The sequence below is a fragment of the Episyrphus balteatus genome, chromosome 2 (genome assembly GCF_945859705.1).
Source record: "Episyrphus balteatus chromosome 2, idEpiBalt1.1, whole genome shotgun sequence".
NCBI classification, from domain to species: domain Eukaryota; kingdom Metazoa; phylum Arthropoda; class Insecta; order Diptera; family Syrphidae; genus Episyrphus; species Episyrphus balteatus.
The window spans coordinates 60220475-60238508 of record NC_079135.1 but is presented as its reverse complement, the minus strand read 5'-3'; the positions used below and the strand labels follow the sequence as shown (position 1 = coordinate 60238508).

General features: G+C 31.6%; 1 protein-coding gene across 1 annotated transcript in view; it reads left to right on the top strand.

The window, feature by feature from the left end:
• The window catches only part of LOC129912260 (nose resistant to fluoxetine protein 6), a 174540-nt gene extending 157505 nt beyond the window's left edge, over positions 1-17035 (top strand). Inside the window, exons 5-7 of the mRNA XM_055990436.1 lie at positions 76-241; positions 300-923; positions 16727-17035. Coding sequence (XP_055846411.1) covers positions 76-241; positions 300-923; positions 16727-16855 — 919 coding nt within the window. The 3' untranslated portion in view covers positions 16856-17035. The remainder of the gene's footprint in view (positions 1-75; positions 242-299; positions 924-16726) is intronic.
• The last annotated feature ends 999 nt before the right edge of the window (positions 17036-18034 follow it).

Sequence of the window (18034 nt, the reverse complement as noted above, 5' to 3'; positions counted from 1 at the left end):
TAAACTACATATTTAACTATTTAAACACATTTTGAGTATAAATACCTTGTTAATAATAATATCTACATTTTTTAGATTAACTGCTCCCTACATGTATGTTCTTTTTGTTGTCCAAATCACAATGAAATATTTAGATGCATTTTCAATCTTCGATCCACCTACTATGGATCACATAACATGTCCTAAATATTGGTGGAGAAACCTTTTGTACATCAATACTTTATTTCCCGTTGATGAAATGGTAAGTCAAATACAAAATAGGGCTAAATATTTTGTAAATTTAATTTTAAAAATTTTAGTGTATGCTCTGGAGTTGGTACCTTGCTAACGACACGCAGTTCTACATAATTGGAGCTATAATTTTAATTGTTGCCGTTCGTCACTTTAAGCTAGCAGCCACCACTATGTTTGTATTCTTATTCTCATCGTGGATCACGACAGCTATTATCGCCTTCAGAAACAACCACAAACCTAATACTGATGACCCACTCGCACTTTTTGACAAAATTTATGACAAACCATGGACACGATTGGGTCCCTATTTGATAGGAATGTCTGTGGGGTGGATACTATTTAAGACAAATTGCAAGATACATTTTTCGAAGACCATAGTTTTAGTGGCGTGGACGTTAGCTATGACAAATTTGTTTGTACTAGTGTTTGGTCTTTATAACATGGAACTTTCTCAACTAACAGCAGCTGCTTATAGTTCGTTAAGCCATTCAGCATGGGCTATGTCACTGGCTTGGATAACTATTGCTTGTTCAACTGGGTATGGTGGGCTTGTTAACACCATTCTCTCAGCCCCTTGCCTGTACCCGTTTTCAAGAGTAACATACTGTGCGTATCTTGTGCATCCAATTGTGATAAGAGCAATGGCACTCAGCTCTGATGCTCCGATGCATTTGGGGGCAGAGTCAATGGTAAGTACAGCTCAAGTGTAATTTAACTATAACATTTTTCATCTACAGAATGCTCGTATCAGTGGTGGATCAAGGGGAGGGGGGGAGTCGTGGGGGTCATGACCCCCCCCCCCAAAACCTCAGATGAAAAACAGAGAATTATAAGGCAAAAAGGTGGAAACGAGCTTTTAAACCATAAGAAGGTTTTCTATATTGTTATGACTACCTATGCTTTAGGAAATGATTCATGGGCATATTAGCAAGAAGTCGTTTTTAGTTGTAAATATAATGAGGCCATGAACAAATTTTTTTGTTTTCTTACACATTTTTTTAATGAAAACTTTAAAAACATGAAAAATCATATCATTTTCCATGATAAAATAACTGTTACATGACTACATGTATCTCGATCCACGAACGCTCTATCATAACTACATAATCGCCATAACTTAATTTGATATTTTGGTTTAAGATATACGCTTTTCTTTGAATAAACCTGTGTTGAGGAAATTTATTTCATCCTAATCATATGTACCTACGTATTTTTTAATTTGTACATTTTTTTTCTTTTTAAAGCTAACTTTTGCTTTCAGAGATCACATTTCTTAAAATGAGTATTAAACATATGTATAATTATACTATTTTTACTCGGTACTTTTTTATAGAAAAAAATAGTTATGGTTTGATGTTTGATGTTTCCGCAAAAAAAAATAATGATGCTGACAACATCGCTCTTGGAAACTCGATGTTATCGAAATTTCAAAGTTTTTGACGTGATAACGTCTTATAAATCGATGAACCATGGCAGCCACCACAAAAAAGTGACGCCATTTTCTAACGTTACACTCTCGCACTTTCGCAGTGCGCGCAAAAATTTCAATTAAAAAATTAAAAATAAACTATTAGAGATACAAAAATCTTCTATAGCTTATTTGAAAGATGATAACCTAAAGCTTAATCCAAATGAAGGATTTTTAAAAATTCCGTCATTTAATAGGGTAAACAGGGGTAAAACGGAAAGATGAAATTTGAGCTAAAATCTAAACGCGAAGTCGTAGAGAATTGATTTTTCTGCTATAGATAGATCAGATTAATTTAAGAATAACTGCATTTAAGAAAAAATTCAAAAAAAAATTTAAACTAAGCTATAGCGTTTTCTTTGAACGTTGTACACGTGTTGGGGCTATGACAAAATATGATTTTGGGTAAAGGACATTTTTTTGACAATTCTAAAGATCCCAGAAGAAAGATGAGGAAAAAAAAAAATTAGGCGTCCGATACGGATTTTTTTACAACACTCTGCGTTTCGAAATATATATTTTTGAAAAACACCTTGTTTTTTTAGGGGTATTTTTGCGTAATTTCTGAGTTTTAGCTTTTTTTTGAGTGTTCAAAAAATCTCAAACTTATAGGACATGTAGGTTTTGGCTTTATGTATACATGTGCAAAACTTAGAAGTGAGCTTTGACTGAATAACGGAAGAAACAAGTTTTAAAAAAACACGTTTTTTGACCGTTTTTAACCGATTTTCATCGTTTTTTATTTTTATCTTTTTTTCTTTAATAGATACAGGAAAGGAATAAAGTATATGGAGTAATGATAGACCATGACTACGACTATATATGTGCGAAGTTTTAATCATTTTCGTAAACATTATTTTGAGATTTTAGAATTCAACAGGTTAAAACTTTTGACCAAGAGCAGATAGAAATTTTATTAAACTTTTATGAGCATCTTGATACAATTACCTTTCATTTGGTATATCACACATAACGGTAGACTAACTACAAGCTACACAATGTAAAATCAAGAAACTTGCGAAAAACCTCAAAACCCCAGTGGAGATCTGTTGCCCGCCGAACAGCCACCAGTGTGGGAAGTACCGTAATCTCAGTCTGGAAATTTGACATGGTTGATTTTAAAAAATTCTAACTTCTCTTGCAGGCTTCTTTGAAATGAGATTAATACGTCATATGAAAGGTGAAATAATAAGCTTTCACATGGTATATATTTTTTATAGGTTGTCAAACAAAAAAATTGATTCCATAGCCTGAGAACATAAAAATAAATGTTTTTTTTTTGCTTTTTTTAATGAAATTTGATCGATTTCATTTCATACAACTGATCGATATATATATTTTAAGCTAAGACAATACGCTTTCAGATGGTATAAAATTTTGTATAGGTTCTTAGGGGAAAAAATGGAATTAATGACGTGAGAACATAAAAATTCATGTTTTTTTTTTTTTATAAATTATTTTTATAGGTACTTTTTGCGCATCGTAAAAATTTAAAAATGGTTTTATTCTTAAGGAGAAATACTTACCTTTTAAATTGCATAGTTTTTTTTTGAAATAAAAAAATTAATATAATGAGAAAATAAAAAAGGTATTTTTTTTAGGTTTTTCTTGTAATTTTTTTTTTAAGTGAAGGGCACCAAGCGAGTTCTACTCAAAACACGAATGTGGATTGATTGATTAAATTTTTTATTTCTTAAAATCCAAATACAAATAATTTAAGTTTACTTATCATAAAATATAAAGAAATAAGAATGACAATGATATTTTTTATACAATAAAAATAGAGTTTTTGTCACTACTAGGCAAATAAATTTTCATAACAAAGTGGAATGAGTGGGGTGACCTTTAAATTTTGAAATTTTTACTTTTATTGCTATATACTACACATTACTACTTGCGAAGAAAAAAAATATATAAGTTTATACTATTTCATCAAACATTAGGAAAAATTTAACTATTAAGTAAAAGTTGTTAATCAAAAAACAATATTTAAGCATTAAGTAATCATCATTGATTCGATACTTTCCATATCAAAGCCTCGTGAAAAGTCAACATTACTTTCCCAATTTTCAGTTTTTGATTATAAATTAAAAAAATACATTAATCCTTCTGCAAACAATTTATTCTCTGAAGATAAAAGTTTAACCGGCTCCCAGAGCAGGGTAAATGTTTGACAGCTGAAAATTTTTTTCTAAGAAATGTATTGTCAAAAATTTACCTAAATAGAAGCTCCGAAACAAAATCCTCTCGAAAATACATTTGATGTAAGAATTTAGATAGAATTTTGTATGTTAGCTAAAATTTAGTATATATTTTAAGCACGTGGCCATTTTTTTGATTATTTTGGAAGTAAGTTTTTTTTAATCTATTTGATTTTGAGTGATTTTAGCTGTTTTCTCTGGATTTCAAGAGAATTCATTCCGAACTCTATTTTTCGAAATAAATAATCTCAATTAATTATATAGCTATATATGTCTGTCTGCTTATTGAGTAAGTAATCTGTTCTATAAGTTTATATAGTTGCATACTTCTCGGCTTATCCCTTGAAATAAAATCTACAAAAATAAATCGTTGCATATTTTTGTGTGCTTTTTCCTTTATATCACAAATAATTATATACAGATGTCTCATCTTCATAGAAAAAAGTGACATATGAAACTGAAAATCATTTGAAGAGCTTTTAAAAAAGCTCTTTTCAATGAAAAATTTGAGAAAATTTAAAATGCATTTTTCCTCTTTGGAATTTTGATTCTTTATTCTCTGATTCTCTTTTACGTGGTCTTTGAGATTGAGTATCATCATCATGTCATCATGTGTTTTCACGGCTCTCGGTCAGACAGAGCGAGAAGATCTTTTTGTATAGATAGAAAAGAAAAAAAATCATGGGCATAACGGTCTTGAGTTGGAATCGTTATTTTTCTGTATCTTTGATTTTTGTTCTTGTATTCTTGTTGTGTTTTTACATTGCAAAAGCCCGTTTTAACTGTTTCTTTTTTAAGGCGGGATTTTTTGAAGAAAAATAGAGCTGTGTGTGTGCAGATGGATTGTGGACGTATTTAAAAAAACAACCTGAACCATAAATGCATTTTTTTCTCTGATATTTTTTTCATAAGGTAGGTTAAGATGAGGAATAAAAAAAAAAAAAACTTACTCAGTAGTTCAGTACCTAACCCACTCACAAAAGATCTATTAGAAGAGTTTTGTTTTTGTTTCCTTGGATGGCGGGATTGAGTAATTGTGTGTAGGTATGCAAAAGGATTGTGAATGCATTTTAAGAAAGTAGTAGGTACCTGATCAATGCATGAAATTTTTTTCTTTAATATTTTTTCATAGGATAGGTTAGGGTTAGGAATAAACAAATGAGATCTGGTTTTGGGATATTTTTTGTAAATCAAGTAAAAAAGAATTGTGTTGTGTTTATTTTTTTTTTTTGTCTTGTTGAACTGGGGTATCAAATCATGAGTATCTAAGTAGGTAGGTGAAACAAGTAGGTTTAGGGTTGCCAACCGTACTCTAAAAAAGAGTATTGTACTCTATTTCACGTATGTGTACTCTATAATCTATAACTCTGATAGAGTAAGTCAAAATACTCTTTTTTTTAAATTAAGGCTGAGTGTACCACCACATAAACATAAGCATCTTAACGTTTACAAATTGGTGGATAACTTTCATATTTCTAAAGATAGAATTGAATGAAAAAAAACGAGGCTTAAAATATTCGACCTTATAATTTCCAAATTTTAACAATTGTAATTTAGAGAGTACAAAACACTTTAATTTTTTTCGTTGTTTTAGTACGACCTATTTGTTTTGTGTTTAGTAAAACTTATTTAATTTTTTTACTAAAATTTTAATTTTGTTCTCTATTTTACTTTGTTTTGTTTAAGACCTCAAAATATTAGATTTTTTCTTGTAAAATATCAAGGTATTTAAAATTGAGTTAACCTTCTTATATATTTTTATTTCGATGAATTATATTGATAACTGCAAAAATTGTAAGCCATATTCTATCTGTTCTTGCCACTTCAGCATTCACTGAGAGAGTATCTTCGGTCTTGAATATGAAATGGCGAGAGGAGAGAAATAGGGCTTCGTTGAAATTGATCAAAAATGAGCTCTTAAAGAATTTTGAATTTGAACGTTTAGTCATACACGATACACATATTTGTAACAGCTTGTTCAGTCGGTTGTCGTGTTGTGGTATCTTCCAAGCAAAACTCAGACACAAAAAGATATTCTTCAATGTTGAAGGGTCAAAAATGTATAAGTTAAGAAAAAAATTTTCTCTGTAAACCATTAAATAAAAAACTTTTGTTTATCCTTAGCAATCATTTGTTGTTGTTTACCGTGTAAAATTTTACTGAGCTAAGTACTGAAATACCAATAAAACACGGCTATAAATAATAATGTGCCTGGCCATGGCTACACAGTGATTTTTCAATCGTTGAAAAATCACATGAGGTGGCTACACACTGTTGTGCCCAATCACATTCCACTTTTACATTTTCTAGGAACAAACGTCAAAAAGAGGAACAATTTAGCAATACCCTCAGAAAATTCAGTTCCCTTCGTGAGCATCTTCCCCCTTCATTCCTCATCCCTCTTGCCAGCAAAATCACTGCTTAGGCGATTGAAAAATCACCGTGTAGCCAGGCACAATAATATAGTCAAAAGCGACATTGATTTCAAACTTATATAAAATAAAATATAAAAATAACACGGTGTTACAAAAATGAGGTTTTAAAATATACGCGGGCGGAGACCTATCAGGTTTTGTAGAGCTAGTCGCACTGAATACGAAACGGTATTTGAAAATCCCCTAACACCCCCAAAATCTGGAGTTACGGGCAAAAAAACGGTTTTTTGGACCTTCACCCATTGAAAAAATTCTAGCTTCGACAATTTTTTACCCATTTTCGATTTTTTTACAGTTTCTGATAGAAGATAAATATACCTTTTTAACAATGTATAAAACATGTAACTCGGTTAAACCACTTAGAATTTATAAGATGTCAAAGTTCAAAAATTCAATTTTTTTTGTCATTTGCCCAACTTCGACATCAATTTAAAGTATATGTTTTCAAAACAATATGCTATTTAAAAAATATATTCTAAAACTATATCTATTTCCCAATTGATCGAGGTATTTTTTATGAAAATCACTTCAAAATTGGCTTGGAAAAAAAAATTTTTCGATTTCAACCCAGATACAGAAATTGGAACTTTAAGGTATAGAGCAAAAATGTTGTTTCGGCACGTAGTAGGATAAGTTGGGCGCCAGGATTTGATGAAAGGTTTTTGTAGAGGAGCTCAATACAAACATTTTTTTTCTTTGGGAGGGGGTCTATCTCCCCCCGTTTAGGTGGGAGGGGCATTTTTCTAAAAAAAAAATTATCAAAATAAAAAAAAATTATTAAAAAACAACGGCAACACTTACAGTAATAAATGATACCATTTCCAAAAGGCAAAATTGTGCATTTGATTCTAATTTTTAAATCAATACAATATTCCCAATAGTTTTTGAAATAATCGATTTCAAAGTTAAAAATAGGGGAAACAGAAAATTGAAAATTAAAAACAAATAAAAACAAAAAATATTTTGAAAAAAGAAAAATCTGATAAAATAATTTTTCAATTTTCCCAAAAACTAGAAGACATAGAAACATATAGTTTTCACGGTTCGATAAGGAATCAATTGAGGCAGTTTTCTGTTTAAGTAATTTATTTACTTAAATTCACAGTCTGGACAAAAGTAGTATAAAATGAGTTTTAAAAAAATTTGTTTCCCCTATTTTTAACTTTGAAATCGATTATTTCAAAAACTATTGGGAATATTATATTGATTTAAAAATTAGAATCAAATGCACAATTTTGCCTTTTGGAAATGGTATCATTTATTACTGTTAGTGTTGCCGTTGTTTTTTAATAATTTTTTTTTATTTTGATAATTTTTTTTTTAGAAAAATGCCCCTCCCACCTAAACGGGGGGAGATAGACCCCCTCCCAAAGAAAAAAAATGTTTGTATTGAGCTCCTCTACAAAAACCTTTCATCAAATCCTGGCGCCCAACTTATCCTACTACGTGCCGAAACAACATTTTTGCTCTATACCTTAAAGTTCCAATTTCTGTATCTGGGTTGAAATCGAAAAATTTTTTTTTCCAAGCCAATTTTGAAGTGATTTTCATAAAAAATACCTCGATCAATTGGGAAATAGATATAGTTTTAGAATATATTTTTTAAATAGCATATTGTTTTGAAAACATATACTTTAAATTGATGTCGAAGTTGGGCAAATGACAAAAAAAATTGAATTTTTGAACTTTGACATCTTATAAATTCTAAGTGCAGGTGGCCTTGGCACAGAGGAATAGGTAGATGACTTCAGAGCCAGACATCGTGGGTTCAATCCCAACGGTCGGCTCAGAAGTTTTTTCTAAATCGCCAGCTTAACTGAAGCCACCTGTGCGATAATATGAGACAATTTTCAACTATGTCTCCTCCTCTGTGCCACGTAGTTCCATGTTATATGTTCTTTCTTAGTGTCTATCTGTCTCTTTCTTGTGTCATTGTCTTGTGTTGTCTCAGCCAAATGGTCTCAGTTGCCCGTGCTGTTAAATGTCTGTACTTCGTACATTTATGTGCGTTGTACATTGTATATAGTAATAGTAATAGTAAATTCTAAGTGGTTTAACCGAGTTACATGTTTTATACATTGTTAAAAAGGTATATTTATCTTCTATCAGAAACTGTAAAAAAATCGAAAATGGGTAAAAAATTGTCGAAGCTAGAATTTTTTCAATGGGTGAAGGTCCAAAAAACCGTTTTTTGCCCGTAACTCCAGATTTTGGGGGTGTTAGGGGATTTTCAAATACCGTTTCGTATTCAGTGCGACTAGCTCTACAAAACCTGATAGGTCTCCGCCCGCGTATATTTTGAGTGTTACACCGTGTAATAGGCAAAGGCGGTACTGCATGCTAACAACAATAATGTGTTGTTACATATTTTAAAAAACAACAAAAAATTGTTATGTACTGTAAGAAGCAAAAAAAATACATTTTCAGGACTTGAAATAAATGGTACTCTTTTTTTTCAAATGTACTCTTTTTTTTCGTCTCTGAAATCAAATATACTCTATTCCTTCTTAAAAAAGTTGGCAACCCTAAGTAGGTTGTAGGTACCTACATATAGTAACATATTTGCTACACTTTGTTTTTAATTTTGATCAAGTTAAGTTAGTAGGTAGGTACATCGTACATACCTATGTCGATCATATAGTAACTATGTATCTACAAACGTTACATAACGTAGGTAGAACACAGGTATACTTACACAAATAAACTCATTTAAATCGTAGTCAGTCAGATATGTTTGTAATTATATTATGTATGTATTATGCCAAAAGTGACAAAAAATTAAGTAATTTTCGTGAGAATTTGATAACAAGTTTTCGTGGAAATTAACTTGATAGTGGGAGTACGGCAAATGCAGCAGATAATTAAGGTGGAATTAAGTCATTCCTACGAAAGAAAATGTGGAAAACCGGCGCCCTTGTCAAAGCATAAACTTTCCCGCTTTCGCATCGGTGAAAAGCATAGATTCTGGGATGAAGAATGGTTCGACGTCGAAGTTCGACGATTATTTAAAATGAACTATTTATTGCCCACACTTTGCATTGATTTGTTTTTTCTATGGAGAATTTTTTTTTATTTACAATAGGTAGGTACATTTTTTTGTAAGGCAAAATATTGTTTTTGCCAATAGGGATGGTGCAATAGTATTTTTTTAATGCAAAAGATTATCAAGTTGCAGTAAATAGCTAATTGTTTTAAAAAAGATTTTTTACAACCCTGATTTATTTTTTTGTATTTTTTGCTTCCATCAAAAAAATAAAGTTCACCTGTTTGAATGCAATTCAAATGTAAACAAAAACCTGAATAGAATTCGCCAATTCATTTACTCTACTCTATCTAAGAACCTGCTTACCTACCTATCCATCTACCTAAATTTTCACAGATTTAAGCGACCCATACACATACACACAAGTGTCTTGTCTATGGGCCGCCTTATGCACGCAGACGTCAAGGCCCCAACCCATTGAATCCGTTGCGTCCGTTCCGTCAATCCATCCGTTGAAGTTGAAGGATGGGACAGAAAGGGGTGACCCATAGAATACGACGGATTGCTTTTTGACAGCTCACTTCAAATTCCGAGGTGTGTTCGATATTTTATCGCTGAATGTGCACTAAGGAAGTTCTGATGCAAGAAATTTTGAAATATTATTGTTGTTCTTTTTTTTAATAAAATAATATGCGCGACTAGATTTCATGTAGGTACTTGCTCTTCAGTTAAAAACAATTTTTAATAACAGATTATCGTTTGTAGATATGACTTTGGCATAGTAAAATTGAACTCTAAAACAGAATTTTAGTATTTAATTGATATAATTTATTAGATATATCATTAAATGTTACTTTTATTACATTTTCTTCACTAATAAACAATTAAAGTTCACAATTCATAAGATCGGAGAAGAAAAGAACACAGTTCTTAGTTCTGAAATTCCCCGGCGTGCGCTCAGAGACAGAAAATCGAACTGATCTATTGTTGACAACCAATGTCAAAGGATACGACGGATGAAAAAGTAGAAAGTTGGGCTACTTCTTCCGTCGATTCCGTCCGTCTCCGTCCGATCCGTCGTTTATGGGTCGCTTCCCATAAGAACGTGTGTATTTTATCGAGCTGTCAGTTGAAAACTTCGACGGAACGGACGCAACGGATTCTATGGGTTGGGGCCTTCATGTCGCCTAAAGGGCCCAACCCATACAATCCCTCGCATCCGTTACGTCGACGGATTTAACTGACAGCTTTATAAAATATACACGTTCTTATGAGAACCGACCCATAAAACGCATTTGTTGAGTCCGTCATGTATGGGTCGATTCTCATAAGAACGTGTGTATTTTATCGGGTTGTCAGTTGAAAACTTCGACGTAACGCACGCGACGGATTCCATGGGTTGGGCCCTTAACGACATCGGCTTAATATATACCTACGCAACGCAGATACACACTGTGCTTATGTTCATATATCACCAACACCCTGCACCTCATATGTATGTCTAGATGGCTACACACAATTGAACAATATGATCGGTGCCCAGTGCCCATGAAATCTCAAAATCAGCCGACACTCTCTTATAAAATATTTTCAATTACATACAGTTTATGTACATATCGTCGGTGTAAAAGCTGAAACACAATCACGCTTTGCCGACGATTTTGACAACTGCGAAAAGTTCAACTATAGGAAATCTGTGTATCCTCACACAATGACGCTTTTCTTACGTACGCTTTTTTTGACAAACGTAAGGAAACGTAAGAAAGCGAGCAAAAGTTCAACCAGACTGAACTTTTGCTCGCTTTCTGACATTTAACAGACATAGTTACAGTCACCCACATTATTATTGCGCCAAATGTGAATAAAAAAAAATAAATTATTGCAAAACTATGTGTGTTTTTTAATTTCTCTATATAGATTTTGCACAAAAAAACGACATTGAGGTATTTTAAATCAAAACAATTTACGTATTAAAAACAAAAAAAATTTAATGATGTTTTAGACTGAGTTTTATTGTTAAAAACAATATATTTTGATTGGTTTTGTTTTTATAACTATAGGATTAAAGAATAAACAAATTTCTATGCATTTTTTAAACACATTAATATCCTTTTTCATTTTTCCACAATTAAATCAAGATAAAGACTTGGCCCAATAATTTTGTGAGTGACTGTGTTTTTTTTATTTGGCAGCAGATTTTATGTTGCAATCAGCTGTTCAAAGTCAAAGTGACAGAAGCGCGCTTTGAGGATTTCTCAACGTAACGCAACGAAGCGACGCCCTGAAGCGTGATTGTGTTTCAGCTTTAAAGCAAAATTGTTCTAAGTCCTTAAGAAATCCTATGTACGATATATACCTATTTGAAATATTTCACAGCAGCTGATTGCTTAGAAAGTCAAAGACGAATTGAAATCACTTCTATCTACTCACATGCACTCCTTTTTTTATTTTCGCGGGAGAGTGAGTAAGGTCATGGTCGTAAGAGATCCTTTTTTTATTGTTCTCTTTTTAAATTGAATCATTTATTTGCAAAACATGATAAGTCCACTTTTTTTCAAAATTCGTTTTTTTTTTACTAAATTTGTACTCCAGGGATAACCACGTCTGTCTTTAAAATATGAAGTATCTACTCCATCTAAATCCGATTTTACAGCTACGCGAAATATTTTTTTAGTATCAAAAACAGAATAAGTACCGGACTTATCATCTTTTGAAAATAAACAACAGTTTTTTTTTGTGTAAATGGTATATTAGATAAATGGTTGAAAATCTTAAGTTTAAAGCTACTTTAAAGTTAAATAAGCAGTCCGGACATTGTATTTTATTCTCAAATACAATTGTTTGATAGACTGGGGTTAAAAGCAAAATTGCATATCCATTTAAAAACTAATTTCACATCCGTTTATTTTCAAAGTATGATAAGTCCAAAAGCGTTTTTATTTTTTATCTTTTGAGCTTTCGCTCCAAAAATTAAAAACGAAACGGCATTTTGTAGCTAGTCAAGAGTGCTACAGAATATATTTTTTATAAATTTTTCTACGCATATCAAAAGAAAATAGAACGTTTTTTTCTCCTCCTGAAAATTTTAAAATCATGGACTTATCATGTTTTGCAAATAAATGATTCAATTAAAAGAAAGCTTTTTTGTGGGCTGAAAAATTCTCTTCTCCTTTTTGATTCCAATTTAAAAAGCTCTTGTCGGCTGAAACGTGTCGGCTGGAAAAAATGTTGACATTTTTTTCTATGGGATGCGATATCTGTATATAATTCGTCGCCCTAGTATTGAAGTGCCGTATACGCCATTTTTACATTTTTGGGAAATCGCATTTAAATGTTCGGAAGATAATTGCGAAAGAACTAACCGCTGGTATTTGTTGATATTTTAGTATGATATATAATTAAAATGTGTCTTTTATATACATGCTATTGGACATCTGCAATTCGTTTTGTTTTCAAAATATTTAAATTTTTGTCCAAAATGAGTTTGCCGTATACGCCATGAAAATCAGAAGTTTCCTTTATTCATATACACGTACGTCAAAGAAAAACATAACGTACGTCAAAACAATTCTCAAAATTTTCTTGCATTGCATGAAAAATTTGACGTGAATGCCAAAATTTGTTGTTTTTGTGAAAACAATAGTGAATATCTCGGCAACGAAAAAAGATAGAAAAAAACGGATAGCAGATTTGAAAAGAGCAACTTCGAAAACATACGACTGCATACCTAGTTCAAAAAATGTAATTTAGCGTATACGGCACTCCAATACTAGGGCGACGAATTGTCTGTGTTTATATTTAATAACATAATTTTAGGGTAACTGCTTTAATATAATAATAAAAAAAAAAACATGAACTGTCTGCACTGCTGTGAAAAGAGAGGAGATGGTGAAAGAATGTGTATGTGTTGGATATATGATGGTTTCGCCCACATGAAATGCGCTGGTCTTAATGTTAAACTTATTGAAGGACTTCTTAACATTGGAAATGGTCTAAGATAATTTTGTAGGAAGTGTAATAATAAGAAGACCGCGGAACTTCTTCATATGTTTAAAAACACTAAAAAAGCATTCAAGGAAATTACGAATGACCTTAATAAAATACAAACAAAAAAATTCAGATTATGAGACACTCTTTAACAATTTTGATTTTGAGGACAAGGAATTGTCTCCCAAACGAAAACAGAAAGAAGAAAACTTAATCTGCTTGCCATCAGGATCCAACCGTGCAATGACAATGCCAACCTTCTCTAATTCTTCAACTACCATCATTGAAGAAATACCTAATACTCCAATAATATCTTCTTTTCCAAATAACACTGCTCCTGGGGGTGCCAGTTCTAGCTCGCAAACCGTCGCACAGTGCGGCGACTGTATGGAGATGGTGGACAATAATCAATTTTCCAAAAAGGAATTGATTTTGCAAAGAAAAATTGTTGTAGATGCAATAAAGAGAAATTCTAAAAAAATTGACAACATTTTCACGCCCCCTGCCACGCCCACTTTTGTATATGATTATTTATATCTAAAAAACGGCGTGCACCATTTGATTCAAATTTAGGAAATTTGATTCTCTAGATGAGTGTAAAAATAAAAAAACAGTTTCGACGCTTTCCGCCCCTTTCCACGCCTACTTTTGTATATGATTGTTTATACCTTAAAAACGGTTTGCACTATTTGCACCAAATTTAGGAAATTTGATAACCTAGATGAGTTAAAAAAATATAAAATAGTTTGACCCTCTCCGCTCTCTGCCACGCCCACTTTAGTGGCTAAACGCTAGCAAATTTTCCTTTTTTTCGTCTTTGACGACGCTTCTAAATGTAGTGTTTGTGTCTTCCAAGACTAGTTCCCCTTCATCAAGAGGGGATACATTTTGCAGATAGGTTAAAATGCTATCAGGAAGTGTAAGTCTATTTTTAAGATTAGCTTCATGATGCTTCTCGACGAAAGCATGAACATTGTTCCCATCCTCGAGGTTTGAGTCGAAAAAATTTAATTTGTATTTAAGATCATTTTTAAATTGTATGGAACATTTTTTATCTTCAATTGATACAGAATAATTTATTAACATATTCAATTCGTGATTTTTTATAAAAAAATCAATTTTTATAAATTTTTAAATTTTTTAAAGATTTGAGCTTGTCCTAGAAATGTTGAAAATTTTTCAGGTTAGCAAAAATTAGCATGAAAACTTTACATTTCCGCAAAGTAAAATATTAATACAGTGTAACGACACTAAAAATGTTACTATACTTTGCTAAAATTAATTTATAAACATAACCAAAATCGAAAAAAGCGCTAAAAAGCTGTTTCTTATGCATTGCTTCGAAATTTATCAATTTTTTTCTTAAAACACTTTATGTGGCAGTTGCTACTACTTAACTAATTCAAAATAAACTCAATATCTTCATCTTCATTTTCTCCCCTGTTTTTGCCAAAACAAATCCACCTTTCAAAAAGTCGTTCATATTTTCTGGTCCGACTTTGGCCTAAAAAAAGTCAACTATTTTGAAGGTTAGCAAAAGTTGGCAATGAAACTAAACGTGTTCTCAAAAAGCAATAACAACACAAGATAATGCCATAAATCATTGTGCTACAATTTGCTACTACAACTTTGTAGGCTTTTCTTAAAAAATTATGTACATTCAGCTCTTATAATCTACAAGTAAGCTAACATTAAAAATGCTTTGAACTGCAAGAGCAAGTACGTGCGGCCCCAGCCGTGCATTTTATTTAAATTAAAAATAATCATGCCTATTACAGAAGACGCAGTGACTCAGTCCCCGGGAATCTACTCGATCCGCAACCGAATCAAATTTCAATCTGTGAACTCCCCGGGATGAACTGTATTATCGATCCACGAAAACACACTAAACTGCTTACCGACATATGTCATTGGTGACACTTACATAGCCAAATGTCATTCTATCACTTCCGCACCGGCGGCTTCGGTAATGAGAAATCTTGTGAAAGTGACTCTCACTCCCGCCGCAGTGCATCTGCGTCTTCGGTAATAGGCATGAATATTTATATTCAAATGCAAATTGAATACCAAAGAATATTTTGTGCAAAATCATTGTAAACAAGTTTAAAAAAATAACTAAACACAAAGAGCGCCAACGGTTTCCAGAGCCTTTCCCTCAGAAATATGACAGCTCTGGCTCTAATTCCACATACATCCACACAGCTTGTGTATCCCTATCCATGCACATTGCACGTAGGTATACACACCAGATCTGGCTATGCTGCCCACCGTATCTCTTTAAAAGACAAATTGTGAAATTAAGAGGATGTGGGTGATAAAATGAAATTATTGGTATCTGGCATGAATCCATAGAAAAAGGAATACCTAGAGACGCGACTTCGGGGGTTTTTCTCTTCCACCCTACAAGCAGCAATGAGAGAAAACTCCACAGTGCTTATATGTGCATTTTAAATGGCACCAACACATTCAACTGTGGAGTTTTGCTCAAAACAAATTTAAGTGCTCAATTAGACGAATAAATGCATAAATTAATAATACAAAATTCAAAACACGAACCTTTATTTTTATTTCTGTACATATTATGAAAGGTGTGTGTCTTCAGTGATGGCACATGAACTTTGGTTGTTTTTCGTTGCTGCATCTCATGGAACTAAAACCAAGACAATCGTACTTCCCTGGAAAAAGTTTTGGTTGAAAAAGCACTTTATTTGTTTGAAAATAAGAATCGTCATAGCATGTTCCAAGGATGTTTTTTCACAGACTTCCTAATAACTTTGGACTGAGTGAACCAATATTGATAATTCTTTTTGTATTGGAAAGCTGGTGCCTGTAATGTGGATCTATTTCAATTTCGTTCAGTTTTGGGTAGGTAGGTATAGGAACTATGAGAAAACCCATAAATCCCAGTTTTGATCCATGGAAGTCGGTTTTTTTTTTGATAAAATTGATTATTGAAAAAAAAAAAAATCATATTTGGAATCTATTATTGAAGTCCTTTCAGACCATATAGGTTTCATTCGTATCGATGCAGATTTATAGAACTTATTTTATATTAAATAGTTGTCGATCGGTCAGACGGTAAAGCCATGCCTTTAATATAAGGAAATTATAATAATGTAATAACTATACTGGTTATAGAAGTAATAAAATCTAAATTTAAATTTAAAAAAAAATCTAGTATCTTTTAAGTCAATACGTTTTCGAGGTAGGTACATGAAAGGTCCCATTTCATATAAAACTTATGACAGAATGAAGCTTCGTTTTCGAGATTTTTTTTTCGTTATTGTAATAGATGAACAAATCGGTTAAGTTATAAATAATATACTAACACGGCTTTGTTTTATATATTGAATGATAAGCTATATAGAAATTAAAACAAAAGGTTTTATATTCAATATTTTGTTTTCTTTTTTTTCAGATTGTGACTTTTTTTGGACTCGTGGTTTGTTCGTGGATACTATCATTCTTAGTCTCGTTATCGTTTGAAGCGCCTGTTGTGACAATGCTCAAAATATTAACACCAAACCGAAAGAAGCTAGTGAAGTAAAGATGGAGATCATCAACAACGACCTTAGCATAACAAAACTTACCAAACTGAAACATACTACAGAAATATAATGTTTGTTTTTTAATTCGAAATTTAATAAAACAGAGAAATATCAGAAAACTAATACCTTATTAAAATATACAATAAAATACACAAAATTATGAAAATCCAAAATCCATTCCTCCAAAAAATGATAGATTTTATTATAATTTTTCAGGATTTTGATTTAGAGAATAAACTTTTATAGGTAAATATTATTTAAATTCAACTTTCCATCCCTTGAAAAAAGAATAAATTATGTGTATGTATAACTAACACGTTTAAAAAAATGTTGGTGTAGATTCTACGAAAATTTGGGTTACATATGAGGCAACATCAAACTTTTATTGAAAGCTTTCCAACGATATACAATTTTTTATAGGTTGTCATACAAAAAAAAAATGGAAAAAAAATATCTGAAATAAAAGCTTTTTTTTGTTCTGCAGCTCATTGATGAAAATTTATGTATTCATCATATGTATTTATGCAACATATGATTAGGGCATCCAATTAAAGCTAAGGATGTAAGTTTTCCAACGATATACAATTTATTACATTTATACAATTTATTGTAGGTTGTCATACAAAAAAATGGAAAAAAAATATTTGAAATGAAAGCTTTTTTTTTGTTCTGCAGCTCATTGATGAAAAATTTTGTATTCTTTTTTCTAAGCAACATAGAGATATGATTAGGGCATCTAATTAAAGCTGAAGATGTAAGCTTTCCAAAGATATACAATTTTTTATAGGTTGTCATACAAAAAAATATCTGAAATGAAAGCTTTTTTTTTTTGTTCTGCAGCTCATTCATGAGAAATTTTTTATTCTTTTTTCTAAGCAACATAGAGATATGATAAGGGCATCCAATTAAAGCTCAAAATGTAAGCTTTCCAACGATATACAATTTATTATAGGTTGTCATACAAAAAAATGGACAAAAAATATCTGAAAAGAAAGCTATTTTTTTTGTTCTGCAGCTCGTTCATGACAAATTTTGTATTCTTTTTTTTAAGCAAGATAGAGATATGATAAGGGCATTTAATTAAAGCTGAAGATGTAAGCTTTAAAACTATATACAATTTATTGTAGGTTGTCATACAAAAAAATGGAAAAAAAAATATCTGAAATTAAAGCTTTTTT